Here is a 16,548-nt window from a genome sequence, read left to right on the forward strand (position 1 = left end):
AACACTGGGAGATACATGAACTCTCCCTATGGGCCTAAAAGATATGGTTGATAGCTTGTGTAAAATGAACAAGTAGTTTTAATCCATCACCAACTGGAATCATATAAGTGCTGATAATCAGCAGCAAGAGCTTAGGTGTAGAATGATGCTGGATGCCTTCAACCTTCTTGCTCACAGTTGCAAAGGAAAGAAGATTCTAAGTAGAAGTTCTGATTAGCACGAAAACAAGAAAATACCTGTTGTCATCATGTTACAAGTAAAATACGTAATGAAAAATGCCTTTCAGTTCTCCAGCAGTTAAATTGGTTTTCTGTAATGTTAGAGATAAGAATTTTTGTGTGCATGGCATGATGCACTGTAAGGGATCAGACTTATAGAATGGGTTAACATGGGGAGGGAAGGAAATCTGCAACATCTTTGGGCTAAAATAAGTAATGTATTGGAGCTGATAACATCCATGGTGTTTCTTACTGTTAACCTTGCTAATACTGTTCTTTTGATAGATCACTTTTCAGGTCAAACGTTTAAAGAAACCCAAAGCTGAAAGCCTGGATCTCCAGGAGCCAGCTGGGAGAACTGTGGAAGAAGGGACTAATGGAGAAAATGAAAACTTTTACCAAACTGCACTAGAGATCAGTGGACCAAAGATACCTTCTCCTGGACCAATAGGTAACCTCGTGCTTCTAGAGAAAGTGAATCATTTGCAGCTTTTGTATTACTATGGCTTATTTCCTTTGCAGCTTTTATATTACACTGATTTATTACTAAAAATAATCATCACAAAGACTATGTAGTGAAATGTACCTTCTGTATGAGTACACAGGAAAATAAGAAATCTCCTCCCTCTGCACCTTCTTGATGAAGTGCAGCATAACTTTATTTATTGAATGAAAACTTTCTAGTTAATTCCCCAAAACTTCTGGGGGTCGAGTGGTAAGAGTGGAGAATGAAAGGGGTAAATACTGTGAGTAGAAGTAGTAAAAGAGAGAGGGGGTTTTAATGATATCTTTCGATAAAACTGAATGAGCAGAGAAGTTAGTTTATCAGGATGCAGAATACGAGCTTGGACTCATTATTGACTAAACATAAGACATACAACTCAAAGACAAAAAGCAGAAAGCTTGGAGCTTGGTCTAATAAAAATGAAATAAATAAAAATAAGTGTTCTGCTGTAATTTTTTGGTGATATTATAAAAGAAAACTTAGAGACTGTCTTCCAGAATACTGGAGCTACAGAAAGGTAGAGTTTTGCACCAACATAGATGAGATTTGGAAAGAGAAGTGGAGTTTTTGCTCGCTGAGTAACAGGAATTGGAGACTAATCTATTAATGTGGTGCCCAAGAATAAAACCCAAGTAATTGGCCCCCATGCTTTTTGTCTTATCTTTCAATGGAGCTAAAATCTTAATGTTGTAGGACTGTGTAAGGAAAAATATTTCTACAGTACATCTTAGTCCTTGATGATTTGATGACCTGGAAAGTGGTTTCACATTTTGAAGGCTTTTACATGAAAACTTTAACAAGCTCCTTTTTTAGCAACTGACAAATGTAGGTTATTGAATTAAATATTTGAAGTAGGGGGAAGGATTACATGAAAACAGACTATCATCTGTGAGCACACACCTGTCCTTTCCTCAGTATTTATCTTCTTTCCGTCCAAGCTACTTTTGTGGATTTATTACACAGCATCCCTCTGTTGGAGAGTAGTTACCTTCCTAACATTCCTGTGAGGCAGGATCTGCTGACATCCTCTTTGCAAGAACTAAATCACCAACATTTAAGTAACATATTGAAGGTCACTTGGGGACTTCTTGGTAGAACAAGGAAATTATGGTATCTCTCCTGTGTTTGACTACCTCCCAGACTATTGACCTGTCTCTACAGCGCTTCCATACCGCTTGCTGAATTTTGCTATTCGTACCAGTAAGAACTCACAGATAGTTCACAGTGGTGGTGATGAGAACGGATCATTTCTCTCTGAAGTTTCCTAGTGTATCTCAAAATTAATTTTCCTTTTATCACAATGCTTTACAAAATACATGGTATTACGAACATCTTTGTTATTTTGCAAAATTATGGTGAAGTGGCTTACTATAACTTGTATGAGAAATAGGATTTGCATCCAAATGGGCAAAATTTCGGGTAACTAGAAATAAGTACACTTTCTGCGTAGCTGGTAGATTGGCACGGTGTTAAACTTGGCTTCCCACTGTGCAAATCTACTGGTACTGGGATTTTTTTTTTTTATGTTCCAAATAGTTTGGATGTTTCTTATATGAGAGGAAAATGTTTCCTAACATTTAACACAGGCTTGATTCCTTGGACTTGCTACAGTATCCACCAAATGGAAGGGAATGGGAGATTTCAGTAGGCTTTGGTTCAGATGTGAAGATCATGTTCTTCTTTCTCCTGGTGATCTGTTTGTTAACATAAAGCAAGTTATTTAACCTTTCCCTGCCTTGCTTAACTTTTCTGAAAAGTGGGAGGGCTAAGGTTTAATTGTTTAATAGTTTCAGAAATGTTGCTGTCTTGAGTGTAAAATGCAGTAAAAGCCACTGACTCTCTTAAACAATACTCATTGAACAGAAAGCACAGTGTCTTTCACCTGGGATTGTCAAAAGATAGACCAAACAACTTTTATTCATTTTAACTGTAACTGTAGATATAAATGATGACTCAGTTATGAATTTTTTTTAAGGACATTTAAGTAGAGATAATACCTGTAACCAAGAGGTGGCAGTTGTTTTAATCTGTAGTTTTGGAAAAGTGTATGAAACAGGTTTTGAAACTCCATCTCCTAAGCTGTCTTGCGTACATCTGGTTCTGTCTTTGCATCCTACAAGTTCCGTTCAGTCCATTTAGGTTCAGAAATGTTCTTAAAGAAATGACTGCAAGATGGTGACTTTTATAATGCAGGGAGTGTATCCACTGGTATAAAGTATTTTATAAATCATCGTACTGAAGTATAATGTCTTCTGCCTCCAGAAAGTTTTTTCTCTTTTTGTTTTACTTTCTCAAGGAAAAAGGCGGGACTATCGTAGCCTTGGCTGGCCAAGTCCTGATGAATGCCTGAAGCTTCGCAGGGTAGAGCTTACAGCTGTAGCCAGCACATGGCTTGCTGTTTCTGCTAAAAACATTGAGTAAGTATCTTGTATATGAGCCTTAAATTAGTTACTTACGCAAAGCAAGACAGTTACATGGCCTTCAGTGTGCATAAAGTGAAGATTTTGATAGCAAGAAAGAACTTTCAGGATTTCAAAGAAGTTTGAAAACATTATGTGGTATTTCATCAATAGACTTGCAAAGAAAAGTGCAAGTGCAGATGGAAGATCCACTTTCTCTTGCCTCTTGAGCTTCTCAAATGAGATTCTGCCCGGTTCTGAGCAGTTTACTTTCACTAGAGAACTTTGTAATGACTATTCTGTTTTCTTCTCTTAACTAATTCAGCTTGTTTTATGACATTTGTAGCATTACAGAACACATTGATTTTGCCACACAGCTGCAAGAACCAGCCATGGAACCCCTTTGTAACCCAAACCTACCAGCCAGTATGCATACTTTGGACCACCTGCAAGGTGTCTCTAGTCGGGCCAGCTTGCATTACACTGGAGAAAGTCAACTGAAAGAGGTATGCCAGAGTTGAAGGCTGACACACAAAAATGCTGCCACACCATGGCAGATTCAGGGCACATTTAGTTCAGTGTCCTGTCTCCAGAGGTGACTTTCAGTGAATTAATGCCCAGATAAAACTGTAAGAACAATAAACCAGCAACCAACAAATGTTACCAGAATATTTTCCCAACCATCTACAGTCTGGTCTGAGGGAAATCCTAAAACACCGTTAGTGTCTCTGTATTTATAGCTCTTGGTGGATAAATAAGTGAAAGAAAAGTCCAAGTCAGCATACTTAGAACTTCTAGCTGCTTAGTATTCAGTGCCATGGAATTATAACACTGTGTGATGATACAGATAGTATTAACTCAAGATAGACAGTGATGTTTAGGTTGAAGCAGGTGACAGCATTTGTAAAAGGCTGGGTAAAAAAGCAACCAACAAACAAGAGACATGTCTTACTAGGTACCAGCATGTAAGCACTTGTACTTCCTCTTCCACAGGTGCTACAGAATCTTGGCAAAGACCAGTACTCACCCCAGTCACTAGAACAAGTTGGTACTCGAATAGCCAAAGCTTTGGAAAAGGTATGTGTAAACAATATAAATGAGAAGTCTGGGCTTACTGCTAATGACTGATGTAGTGGTCAATCTGATCTCAAATCATTTGTGTGAAATCTCAGGCAAGGAACATATTAGTACTTGGACTAGAGATTTGTGTCTATTTAGCATCTGTAATGCCCTCACAGGTATTCTGTTGAGGTATATCCTGTGCTTACACCATCAAGTGTCTTCCATATCTCTCTACTGAAAGTTAAGCTTGTCAGATTTTCCAGGCTTTCCTGCCCTGTAGTGAACAGCATTGCTGATTATTGATATATTAAACTATTTCAACAGTTCTCAGCCCTCTTCTTTCTTTTTATGCTACGTTGACTTGGAGCTTATGGAAAGTTGAGTTAAGCCATGTCTCACCTCTCCAGTGATGCTTCTGGCATTCCGCAGTCAGACAGCTTCCTGCTGTTTCAGTCTGCTTCTTTTACCTCATCCAGTGTTGGGCTGAAGTGTCAGATGTGTTCAGGCAGAGGTGTGGTACCATGTGCAGGGCTGCACTTCCTGTTGTCCCCAGAGAAAACCAAGCTCTATGGCTAAAGGCTGCTGAGGACCTCAGTTGAGCACCTTAGGATGAGGTGATTAGGGTCGTGATTTTTCCCAGGATCTACAAAGTAGATAGAGATGTAGGGATTGCTGTTCTGTGTTTACAACTAGTAGGGAGAATATCCCAGTCTACTGTAGAAAAGAGGTCTCAGTCAAACCAGTTTGGTGCCCCTAGCCTATTCTTCTGAAAGCTGTCTGAGGACCAACCTTACTATGCTTTGAAACTGAGGCCAATATAGCTTTGTCCATTCCCAGAAAGTAAAGATGTTACTCTTGTCTTCATGTTACAAGACTTAGTCTCTTTTCACTTTAGATGTATGGTAGCTTTTTCTCTTTAAGTGCTACTTTCCCCTGCAGACAGCAAGCTTTATCCAAATAAGCTGAAAATTTAGTGCAGAGACTAGAAACAGAATTCTCGGTGTTGGCTGTGTTGGAAATAAAATGCAGTTCTTCTGTCTACCAATCTCATTCAGTATTCACAAGAGCTAATCAAACAAATCAAGATGGCTACTTATGTAATTGCATATGTGAGCATAAACATTCATTTACTGTGTCTGAGTCCACAGAATTCAAGCACGTAGTATTTTCCTTTGTAGCACAGGGCATGGGAGTCAGCCAGCTAGAGGCACCAAAGGTTACCCATTGAGCTTTGTCAGGCGTCTGGTCTGAGCTGCATCCCAGGGCATCCTTTCTCTTTCCAATGACTGCAGGGAGCCTACAAGTCCAATCAGCTAATTTAACTGAGTTTTTTCCTTCATGTTGGCTAACGTGTATACACATCTAGATGCTCAGCATCAGACAGCTGGTTAGAAGCTGTTGTGGCTGCTGAAAGCTGTTCAACTGGTATTCCTTTCCGAAGAAAATGACATTGCATTTAGAACTTGTGTTTCATTTGGCAGTCTCATTTACCTGGTTATTGCATATGTGTTGTCAGATAAGAAACCTTTTGTTGCTTTGGAATAGTTTAATGCCATTTTTAAGTGTAACACCCTCTACCTCAGTATAACAAATTAATTTGAAGAGTGAAAGGTAAGACTATTCGCTACAGGTGTTTACATGACAGTTTTTCATGTTCTTCTTTTGCCAGAATCAGACTTCATGGGTCCTCTCTAGCATGGCAGCTCTTTACTGGAGGGTGAAAGGCCAAGGAAAGAAGGCAATTGATTGTTTACGGCAAGCATTGCACTATGCACCCCATCACATGAAGGTGTGTATGCGTGTGGCCACTACTCAGATGAAATAATGTTTTGCTTGTCGCAACAGAGCTTTCACAGATTATTTTTAAGACCAACAATTATAGACACTTTATCAACTGTCTATAAGGTATTAGGTATTAGCTAGTTGAGGTGAAACCTCAAGACTTTCACCACCTGTTTGTTACGGACTGTCTCTTAAAAAAAACAAACAAGCAAAAACCAAAGATAACTGCAGAAAAGGTTCAGTAGTGTTTCCTACAGTTTAGTGGGTTTGACACCTCTCTGGGCTTTCTGGGCTTGAACTCCTCTTGCTACGTAGGACTGTGAGTCTTAATCGGCCTTTGTCTAGACAAGTTTTCTAACCCAAGATATAGGCAGTATATTTCTGGTTGTGCTTTTAAAGAGGGGTATGTCTTCTGGTTGTGCTTTTAAAGAGGATAGGAGGTGATATCTAAAGGAATTACTTAAATGCCTAAATCTTAAGCATTTAGGGTGTGAATCTCAACTAGACACTATTGCTTGACTTTGGGCAGCAGTTCTGTACTTCACTCAAAAAAGGCAGTACTTTGGATATCATCTTCTGTTTAATGTTTCAGTTGGCTGAAGTGCTTTGTACTCTTCACCTTGCCACGTGCTGTGCTGAGCATTATAATGTCTATTCTTATACACCAAGCTCTCCCTTGCAAACTGATAAATGCATAGGCTCCTTACTACACGTTGTAAATTTTCCTTTGGGACCTGAGTGACAAATTGTGCAGCATTGCAAAATGTATACTCCTTTTTGAATCTTGGTCTTCAACCCTTCTCTGAAAATTGGGAGTCAAAGTAATTTACACTTTCAGGATATTATTAGGAGGAGTTAGCTATTTACAGTAGAAATACCTCAACTAAGAAATGCACATCCCCACTGCATATCGTGTGTATGTCTCCTATGAGTCTCTATCTTTGCGTTGTCCTTTTAAAACAAGGTTGGAGCCAAGATCTAACACATCAAGCTTTTGCTTATTTTCCTGTCTTTCTTAGTAATGGGGAATGGTTCCTCAGGAGCCCTTAGTTGTGTGATTTGTAAGGGTCAGACTATGGATTGGAAATTACAGCTTGGCAAGATTATGGTGTAGTACTGCTGTTTTCTAGAAATATGATGTAAAGTTGCTTGAGACTGGATGACTCCTAATTTGTGCCTTGTTTTTGTCCTCCATCTTGAAGCTGCCTCCAGAGAAAAGTGTGGATTTTTGCAGATACAACTGCGCTTGTACTCAGAGTTAGCACTGAATTGAAAGCTATTTAATATTTTGTTTTATCCTCTTCTTTGCTTTTATGCACTCTGGCTACTTTCTCTTGACTTTTCTTATGTAAATGAAAGGTAATTAATTTCCTGTGAACTTCTTTTGTGATTCTGACTTCCATAATATCTGCTTTGCAAACATGAATGACATATCCACCAAAGGTACTCCTTGACATGTGGAGGTCAAGGAGGCAGGGATCACATCCAGAATGTTTTATTGTCTTGTTGAGGGCATTTAAGACTTGGTACTAAGCAGTATTTTGTCCTTTGAAGGTATGAAGCCCAGCTCCCAGAGTCTGCTATGGCTTCCAGGGCTCAACAGTTTTGTTAGTTAGACAAGGTCACAGTCTGGAAATACAGGAAATAAAAAACATACCATCAGTGATTAGCTGAGAAAATTTTATTTATTGCTGTTACTCAGCATCAGAATAATAATTCTGTGATGGAGGCAGGACAAAAAACATGCTAGGACACTTAAGTGAGCTAATTTTTGAATTGTTTTTCTATCCAACAGTAGTGTTTATCACTATTGAGAGTAGTTGTGGGTGTGAGGGGTTTTTTGTTTATAACTTGGGCCCAAATGCCCTTTTAAAGTAAAACAGGTCTGGCTCATCACTTTTAATGTCACCAGAGAGGGAAGTGGGTAGGAACCAAGTGAGAGTGGCTGAGTAGTGGAGTCTTCTGACAACTTCAATGGAAAGAACCTCACTGTTTGTTGCTCTTCTCTTTCAGGATGTGCCACTAATAAGTCTAGCAAACATCTTCCACAACGCAAAACTCTGGAATGATGCCATCATTGTGGCCACCATGGCAGTGGAAATAGCGCCACACTTTGTGGTTAATCATTTCACGCTGGCAAATGTCTACGTAGCAATGGTGAGTGTGCTGTCACCCAGTTAGATCTGTCTTTGGTACAATATTTACATGGATACAAAAATGGTATTCTCACAAATAATTCTGAAGGAACAGCGTTCAAGAAATCGGGGTAGGATCATCAAGAAGGAATATCTTTTGTGGAAGGCAAAACTTGTATTATTCATTTTACTCCTATTACTCAGTACTTTAAGGCCAACATTTTTATAAGCTAGTTTAAGAATGCTGTCTGCAAAGCTTTGTTAAGCCAGTAGCAAACAATTGGTAATTTGCGTTGGCTGCTCATCTAAACACAAGATACTTTTCTACTGGAAAATTAATGATAAATTGGGTCCTCATCCTGAAGAGCTAAGCTTAGAATAATAAGTTAAATCCAATTCACAGTTGTAGGGAAGAAACACAAGGGAAGTTCAGCTTCAATATCTGGATTATCAATGTCTAATGTAATTTACAGATTGAACTCAAATTTCTTCATACTGTCTATATATTCTATTAAAATGTACTTTTTAAAAAACCAAGACTTCACAACTCACCTTGATCTAGTTAGTGTTTATAATATGGCTAGAAATTAGTATTATCTCTACTGTACAACTAAAGTTACTGAGAAAAGGAACTTAATAGAACAAAAACAGTATTGAAAGTGACTGAAAACCCCAAAATGTTTTGGGTCTTTTTCCTTCTCATTTTTCTTCTAATACATTATTGGATGTTGGCATGCTTTCCTAGTTAATAAAAAAGCAAAGGTAATGAGATTTCAGCTATATAAAATTAGATGCTATTTCCACATAAATGTTTCTAACTACCAATCTGAGTCCAGCTTACCAATTGAAATTCTCTAGCTATTGTATGCTCTTTAAGTTTTGGCATTTTTTTGTTGAGTTTTTACTCTCTACGTTGAGTGATCTTTTAAAAATAATGTCAGATTGTTTCTAAAAATGTTAGCTTTTCAGAAAAGTTGGTGAGTTTGCATTGTCCATGATTTTAAAGATTTTATCCATATAAATTCTGACTGAAATCTGGTTTTAAAAGTTACTTTTACGTCAAGAATGCTAAGATGTACTATTAAAAGGAAAAGACAAGAACATGGATCAATAATTCGCAACAGTAATTTGACTCCTTTCCATGGATTATGCAGAATTGAGTCATTAGCCCAAGAAAATAGCGGTTTATTTGGGGAAGAAGGGAAAAAAATCCTAAACCATGTGAATTGGTTCGGCTGCTTTTGTGCATATCACACTACACAACTACTTAGGATAGGAAAGGCATAGAAAATGTGCTTAGTGCTTTTGGAATCTGACTCTTTGCGCTCTTGTTTCTTTCTTTACAGGAAGAGTTTGAAAAGGCCATGAAATGGTATGAATCAACACTAAAACTTCAGCCGGAGTTTGCCCCAGCAAAGAATCGAATCCGCACCATTCAGTGTCATTTACTTATGAAAAAAGAGCGACGGTCTCCTTAGAGACCAGCATCTTTCTCTTTTCTAAAAATGTCATTATTCTCTATTCTGCTTTTAAGTGTGTTAAGATAAATTGAGGAATCAAAATTTTTAACAAGACTTTTAAAAAGAGATGGGATTTGGATCAAGGGTTCTTTTATTATTTTTTTTTCTCAAATATAGGAGCATCTTTGGAAAATATATTTCACAGACCGTAATTTTAAAACATCCATGTAAATATTAAACCAAGAAACTTCCATAAGTCCATGACCACCTGTACCAGGAGCCAGGCACTGTTACTTTTTCCTTAATGCTCAGATTGGCATCAGCATCCAAAATAACTTGCTTCATGTCTTACAATCTAAGTCACTGGAAATGCAAAGCACATACCTGTACCAAATAGTAAGAAGAGATAATGAGCAATTCATCCATGTGAAACTCAAGCTTCGTCCAGTCTTGTTCACTCCATACCACATTACCTGCTTTTTTGGAAGGAGAGGAACAGACTTCTAAATGTTTATAAAAAACATGAGAAACATCAAGTATTTTTGGAATTGTTTGTTTCTCTTGCGGGATAAGGAGGAGGGAACAGGAGGACCCTAAAGTCAAAGTAGTTTTTAATCTTACTTGCAGAAAAAGAAAATTGGTGAAAATCCCAATAAGGTGTTTTGTATTTGTCTATATATTCATAGCCCTCTGCCTCCCTGAGTGGTTGATTTACTAATTCTTTGTTCACTATATTTCTAGCCGTTTCGGAATAAGGTGCAAGTTTATGCTCACTCTGAGCCATACTTTCAGCTGCCGAGGAGGAGGAGGGAGACGGTGTCAAGGTATCAACAGCAAATAAGTCAGGTGGAAGATTTCCAAATCAGTTCTGTCTTTGGTTGGTGGAGGACATGATTCTCCAGACATCACTGATGAATCAAAAAGGGCACATATTTGAAATAAAATAAATCGTTTATGAACAACTCGCAGCTTCTCCTCCAGTGTGTGTGTGTGTCGTGCGCCATTTGCAAGAGTCTGGCTTAGTCTAGGGGAGCTACAGCCTTTCCTGGGGAGCAGACAGAGCTGGGAGGCGGGAAAACCTTTAACACTCCTGATTAGACAACGATTTCATGTGCACCCCTGGAAAATTCCCCACACCTCTGTGTCTGACTCTCTGTGGCAGAGTAAAATAAGGGAAAGTTAACTAAATCAGCTCTCATATAACCTCCCCTCCAGCTTTTACTGTTAAATGTGATTCTTAGTGATTCAGAACTAACAATGCTTATGAATTTACTTTCCCCCTCCCTCCCCCCCATATTTTTCCTCTCTCATTAATGCAGATTAAGAGCAAGTATGGCAGTGGTGGAAACTGTGACATCAACATAATTTTTATAATACTGTAACATTACTTCATAAAAGGATCTGTGAGTATTTTTATATATGACTGAAGATAAGCAGTTCTAATGCAAATTTTACCTCTGTTTTAGTGCAAATAGTTTTCATTTATCTAGAAAGCCTGACAGAGGTATGAGCAAGTGCTACTGTTGGGTAGATTTGTATTAAAAGTGGGTGAATGTGTTAAATTTTTGTCAACAGATCAACATATCAATTTTGTTCTCTTCCCAAGGCTACTGGAAGGCTGAATGTTTTGGGCTGGAGACAGGCATAGCTGTATCTATATGTAAACCAGTTTGGTTAACTGGTCTGTTTTACTTTTATAGTGCTTGATAAATACTTGGAAGTCACTTAAATATATTTGGTAAATATGTCATGTGCTAGTTTTAAAATGTAATGTGCAAAAACTTCCCTTGGTACAGAGGATGGACCTTACAACTTTGTTTCCTGACATATCACGTGGTCAAATCAAGTGGCTGCCACCTGCTGAACTCTTTTCCTGCATCTGGGGATGGGGTGCCAGGATTTAACTGGAGAGTAAGGCTGGTCCTTAAGAACCCCAGGGGGGGCAGTATGTGGAGCACAGATGGTCATCCATAGCTTTGACAATAGATGGAATTAAAATAGACCTTTTCTGGATCACCAAGGATTAGACAACACTGGTGGGCACTTAAAGTCAGCTATTAATACTCATGTCAGCTTACATCTTGCTTACTCCAGTATTTATTAATTTTTTTCATTAAGAAATGCAGCAAGATGTACTGTATACAGGCATCATATGAAATGCAGGAAGACTAAGTTTTTTTGTGTTTGACCAACAAAAGAAAATGCAAGAAAGAGATGAAAAAAAAAAAGAAACCATACTATAAATGGCCATCAGGAGATAGAGATATGGCATTCCAAAGAATTTGCACCTCGTAAATGGTTTTTGAAAACTGCCATGTGACTTGAGGTATTTGTTCTGAATCTTGGTTCAAACTTCAATGTGTACTGCCTTAGTCCCAAAAAATTTGTATGTACAGGTGTTCTGTTGCTACTTGTCTACTGTTTGCTCTCTCTGCCGTACAACTGATTTTAAAATAGTCTCTGCTTCCCTCTTAACTGTACTTTCTGAAACTTTAGGTGATTCCTAAATCCCTTGTGCATAAGCAGTACATCAGACTGAAACCCGGAAGCAAAAAGATCTACTTGAGAGCATAAACTTGACCTAATGCTATAAAGATTTCACCCATTAGTGAATCTGCTGAGGAATGCTAGCATGTGCCCTTGGAGAAGGATAATGGAACACTCTCATCTCCATGCCTTCAACCCTCCTATATAAATGCCAAGAGTGGTGGGTTTGAGTGGTTTGACTGTGTTCAAGTGTTAGTCAATTAAAACTAATTATGCTGATCGTACAAAGAGCAAACAAGTTGGGCAGCATGCTGAAATGGAGGCCAATGCATATTATGGAGGAAAGGTGTGATTCTCTGTGGGATGAGCTGGCTATTTAAGGACTACATTCGTCTCTTTGCATTTAAGCTACTTTAAAATAAGCTAAGATAGTTGTCTAGGCTCTGTCTTCGATAAATGGAAAAGATTATTATCCTGGAGGATGATCTACCCTCCCTGTTGTAGAGCGTGACAAATTGCATATTCGAACTGCCTGTTCCTTTCCATTGACTGTTGAGATACTTTGACAAACCGAACTTCAATATGATTCCTACTAATGAGGCTTGGTAACTCATTTCACATTGACTGGCTCTGCTAAACATATCACTGAAGTAGTGTAATTGAGGGATGACATAACCGTAGGTAAATGGCAAAATCCTCTCTTCTCCAAAAAAAAAAAAAAAAAAAAGTTTTTTTTTCCTCAGTTGTTTTCAGAGCATGCCCACAAATTAAGTATAGATAGGAAAAATGTCTCCATTTGTTCACAGATAACATCCTCAAAATCCTCAGCATCCTCACAGCCTCTAAAGCTCCTGACATCCAGGGGCTTTTGAGGGCAAATGCTACAGGAAAAGAATCAGATACTTATATTTATGAAGTCGTTGGTTTTGATTTACTGTCGATGTCATAGTTGTACTGGTCAGGACTGCACTCATGCCACACAAAATAGGAAACCCCAAAGTATCGTGTTGGCATCCAGCGTGACCATAGGATCATGTTCAAGCAAGAGGTTTTACAATGCAATGGAGACAGATCACCTGTGGACACCTTGGATCCCCTATGATGGCAAATTTTCATGACAAATGGAAAATGGTAATCAGAAAAGGTTTATGATGCAGCTTACAACCTTCTTTCCCTACTCTATAACCCTCCCTCCCTCTTACAGGAAAAAGATTAAAAATGAACAACAAATCCTTAACCTCTCCCTAAGCATTGTATGATATAGCCAAAGATGCTAATTAGATTTGTTGCAGTATTGTGATGCTTTTGCTTCCTGTGATTTGCAGGAGCTGCCATGAACTTTTCTGGCTAGCAATTTAGGACCTCCTGGGTTTAGACCTGCTTCATGAATAGTAATGTTCCTACCCTCATTGCTGTCCTCTTGTATGACTTCAGGCAAGGTATTTCCCTCCTTGCTGTACCTCTCTTTCTCCCACACATTGTCTGATGTCTTTTTAGAACATATGGGGGTTTTTGGAGCTGGAATTATTGCTGTTTATGAATTTGTATGAGAAACTGTCGTAATGCCAGAGAATACAAATAGTAGCAACACGAAAAACAACAGTGTGGAAACCGATGAAGCAGGGAATAGGAAGAGTTTAATAGTCTCTGTATCAGTACTGAAAGAGTGAAAATGCTTTAGAAGAATTTGCCTTGACATTGAGAAAATGGAAGCTCCTCCTCTTCTCCATAGCTATTGGATATTCTGTGGAAGGTTCGAGGGGGTGAGGGTGTACTCCCATCTCAAGAATCACTTAGATGTGTCCTTCTGGAGTGCTGCAGGTTGCCATGATTTCTTAGAGGACCAGCCGGCCATGATTGGGTCAATGAGACTCTCTTAAAAGAAATGTCCCCCAAGAGTAAGTTTTGTCACTTGTGGGATTGGTTTTGTTGGGTTTTCTTTTCTCTTAATTTGCTGAATGTACTCAAGTGTGCCAGTATTGATTCAAACAAAGACATTTGGGTCTGTGAACAGGGGCTTGTGAAGCTTTCCTATCAATTTGTGGTGGTCTTGCTGAGGTCCAATGGCTGGTCCTCTGTGAGAGCCAACAGCAAGTTGTCCTGCAAATGACTACCAGAAAGGGACAGGTAGTGAATTTAAAGGCAATGTGTTTTCACTGCTATTTTTAGGGAATCTGCACAAGAGTGGTGCAACCTATATTCCATACACAGAACGTTAAGGAAGTGACAGTCTGAACGAAGGGAGAGGGTTCTTGTATTTTAGGCTTTTTTCATTTTTGAGTATTGAGAAGCTCAGGATTGATTAGGTTTGATATGGCCTACTGCTTAAAAAGGCAGCCCCTTGAACTTTTGCAAGTAGTTGGGGTTTTTTAACCTTTTAAACTTAATGATCTACTTCTGGGTTCCAGAGCAAAAATAATAGTATCCGAGTTCAGTAGTCCCCAGAGGAGGTGTGATGACAGTGCACAGAAGGAACAGTTTTGAATACAGATGAGTATGAGTTAGCTTTCTAATATTTATATCTATGGGATGTCTTGACGCAGGTGTTTTGATTTGTTGATTTATTTTTTTTCTTTAATCTGGTTTCAACTGCTCCTTCTATTTTCAGTCCTTCAGAATTGGGTTATTAGTAGTCTACCAGAGTATTGCTATTTATATTTATTTGTGCCTGCAGCATGCCAGGTATTTCACACAAGAGCCAATCTATGCTCTGAAGAGCATAGACAGCCCCAGACACTGGCCCACAGAATTTCAGTGGTCACTGGTGCCTTAGCCAGGGGTCAGGCAGTTGTGGAGTCAAACCTTCTGGCCACAGCCCTTCCATGGTAACACCACTGTTAGTTTTAAAATCCAAGGAATCCACATTTCTTGGAGAATACTACTCTGCCAAATCAATTGGTCATCATTCTAGTACAATTTAAGGGAAAACTTTCAACTTGAATTTTTGGCCGTTTTGCTTTTTGATCTAAAAAATCCAGTCTTGTCCTCTTTCTCTAATAATCTAATTCTACTGTTGGTTTGTGGAATTTTTTTTAAAAGATGATGTTTCCCAGAGCTGCAGCTGTTACAGATTACAGTATGATAGCAGGAGTTACCACTATTCTTACGAGTGCCTTTTGCTGTACTCTGTCTTGTGGTCCATATGCTGAGCAGCAAAGATGTAATATGTAAAAGTTGTTAGAGACCTACTTGTGGCAGATGCAATACAAACAAAATAAATGGATGGAGGAAGCCAGTCTCATCCAATTACCATGCTAGGAGCTAAGGCAGGAACCATGTTCTCTGGGAAAAAGGGAAGAGAAACCAGGCTTTAGTGTGAGACTCTTGAAGGAGAGAGAGAAGGCTCCAGATAGAAGCAAGGAAGCAAAAGTCCTGTTTCATAGCATCAGAGACTGTTTCTGATGGCAGGACCAGACAAGTTAAAAAGGACAAAGGGATAGCCTGAGTGGATGGTTTCTTCTGGTTGTCTGGAGACATCAGCAAGAAGAAGGACATTTAAGAAGCCATAAGTCAATGCTGCAAAACCATTGCAGCAGTGGGGCACCGGCCATTGACATGTAGTCCTCTGCATGTTCAGTGTGTTCCTTTAGTGTTTGGAGGACAAGAGCTGCTCGGCCTCCCTGAACGCAAGTTCACACACACCCTTCCAGCTCCAAGTGCTGAGGGAGGTGGTGAAGCCTGGAGCAGTGTGCCTGAGAGCCCTCTGCTCTGCCCTACCACACCCACTCCTGTGTGCACTGACATCCCTCCCTTTAAACATGTTGTGTAATACTGGTATGACTTTGTTAGTCCATTGTCTAAATTGTAGACATTTTAGGATCCATGGACACCTATGGCTGAGAGTTACAGAGTTCAGTTTCCAGTGAAGAAGTATCCATTCTTTTTGAACCTGCCACTTCTTGTATTATAGAAGATCGTGAATGGTTTTTCTCCCTCACCTTTTCTGCGACATGCTTATCTAAGACTTGCCTTCTTGACTAAATGGAGACCTGACCTTGGTTTGGCTTTTAGCCTACTCACTTGTTTGGGAGGATAGAATACTTAAAAGCAATACTATGGTTTTTTATAAGGAGACTATACAGCATCCTTAATCTGCTTTTTTCTACCTTCTCCACCTAGATTGCAGTTACTGCTGGAAAAGAAAGATCAGAATTTGATTCAGGTAACTGAGGTGTTAACACTAGGGTGGCCAATCTACACTTCACACACGAGATGCATCTTCTGGCCCAATCACTCTTGCCCTCTTTCTGGGGGACCTCCAGATAGTGAGTTCTGTGTCTTGTGTGGCACAGGGATATGTCTGCCTGTGGGGTCATCTGAGGAAGAGTTTTCTATGCAAGTAGATGGCATGATGCCATGTATGTATGTCCCTAAGCATGGGTGGATGCACACATTCACATAACAAAATGTATGTGGTGTGCCCTACCTCATTCACTGAACCAATTCTACTATTAGACTGCCATAATGAAAATTGTGCCTAAAACCTTTTTAATTTGTGCA

At 39.1% G+C, this 16,548-nt stretch overlaps 1 protein-coding gene across 1 annotated transcript in view; it reads left to right on the forward strand.

Moving 5' to 3' along the window:
• TTC17 (tetratricopeptide repeat domain 17) overlaps positions 1–10,526 on the forward strand; it is a 55,507-nt gene extending 44,981 nt beyond the window's left edge. Inside the window, exons 19-25 of the mRNA XM_032692517.1 lie at positions 504–669; positions 3,020–3,140; positions 3,469–3,628; positions 4,116–4,199; positions 5,854–5,973; positions 7,980–8,123; positions 9,448–10,526. Coding sequence (XP_032548408.1) covers positions 504–669; positions 3,020–3,140; positions 3,469–3,628; positions 4,116–4,199; positions 5,854–5,973; positions 7,980–8,123; positions 9,448–9,579 — 927 coding nt within the window. The 3' untranslated portion in view covers positions 9,580–10,526. The remainder of the gene's footprint in view (positions 1–503; positions 670–3,019; positions 3,141–3,468; positions 3,629–4,115; positions 4,200–5,853; positions 5,974–7,979; positions 8,124–9,447) is intronic.
• Positions 10,527–16,548: the final 6,022 nt, after the last annotated feature.

Source organism: Chiroxiphia lanceolata, chromosome 6 (genome assembly GCF_009829145.1).
Source record: "Chiroxiphia lanceolata isolate bChiLan1 chromosome 6, bChiLan1.pri, whole genome shotgun sequence".
NCBI lineage: Eukaryota > Metazoa > Chordata > Aves > Passeriformes > Pipridae > Chiroxiphia > Chiroxiphia lanceolata.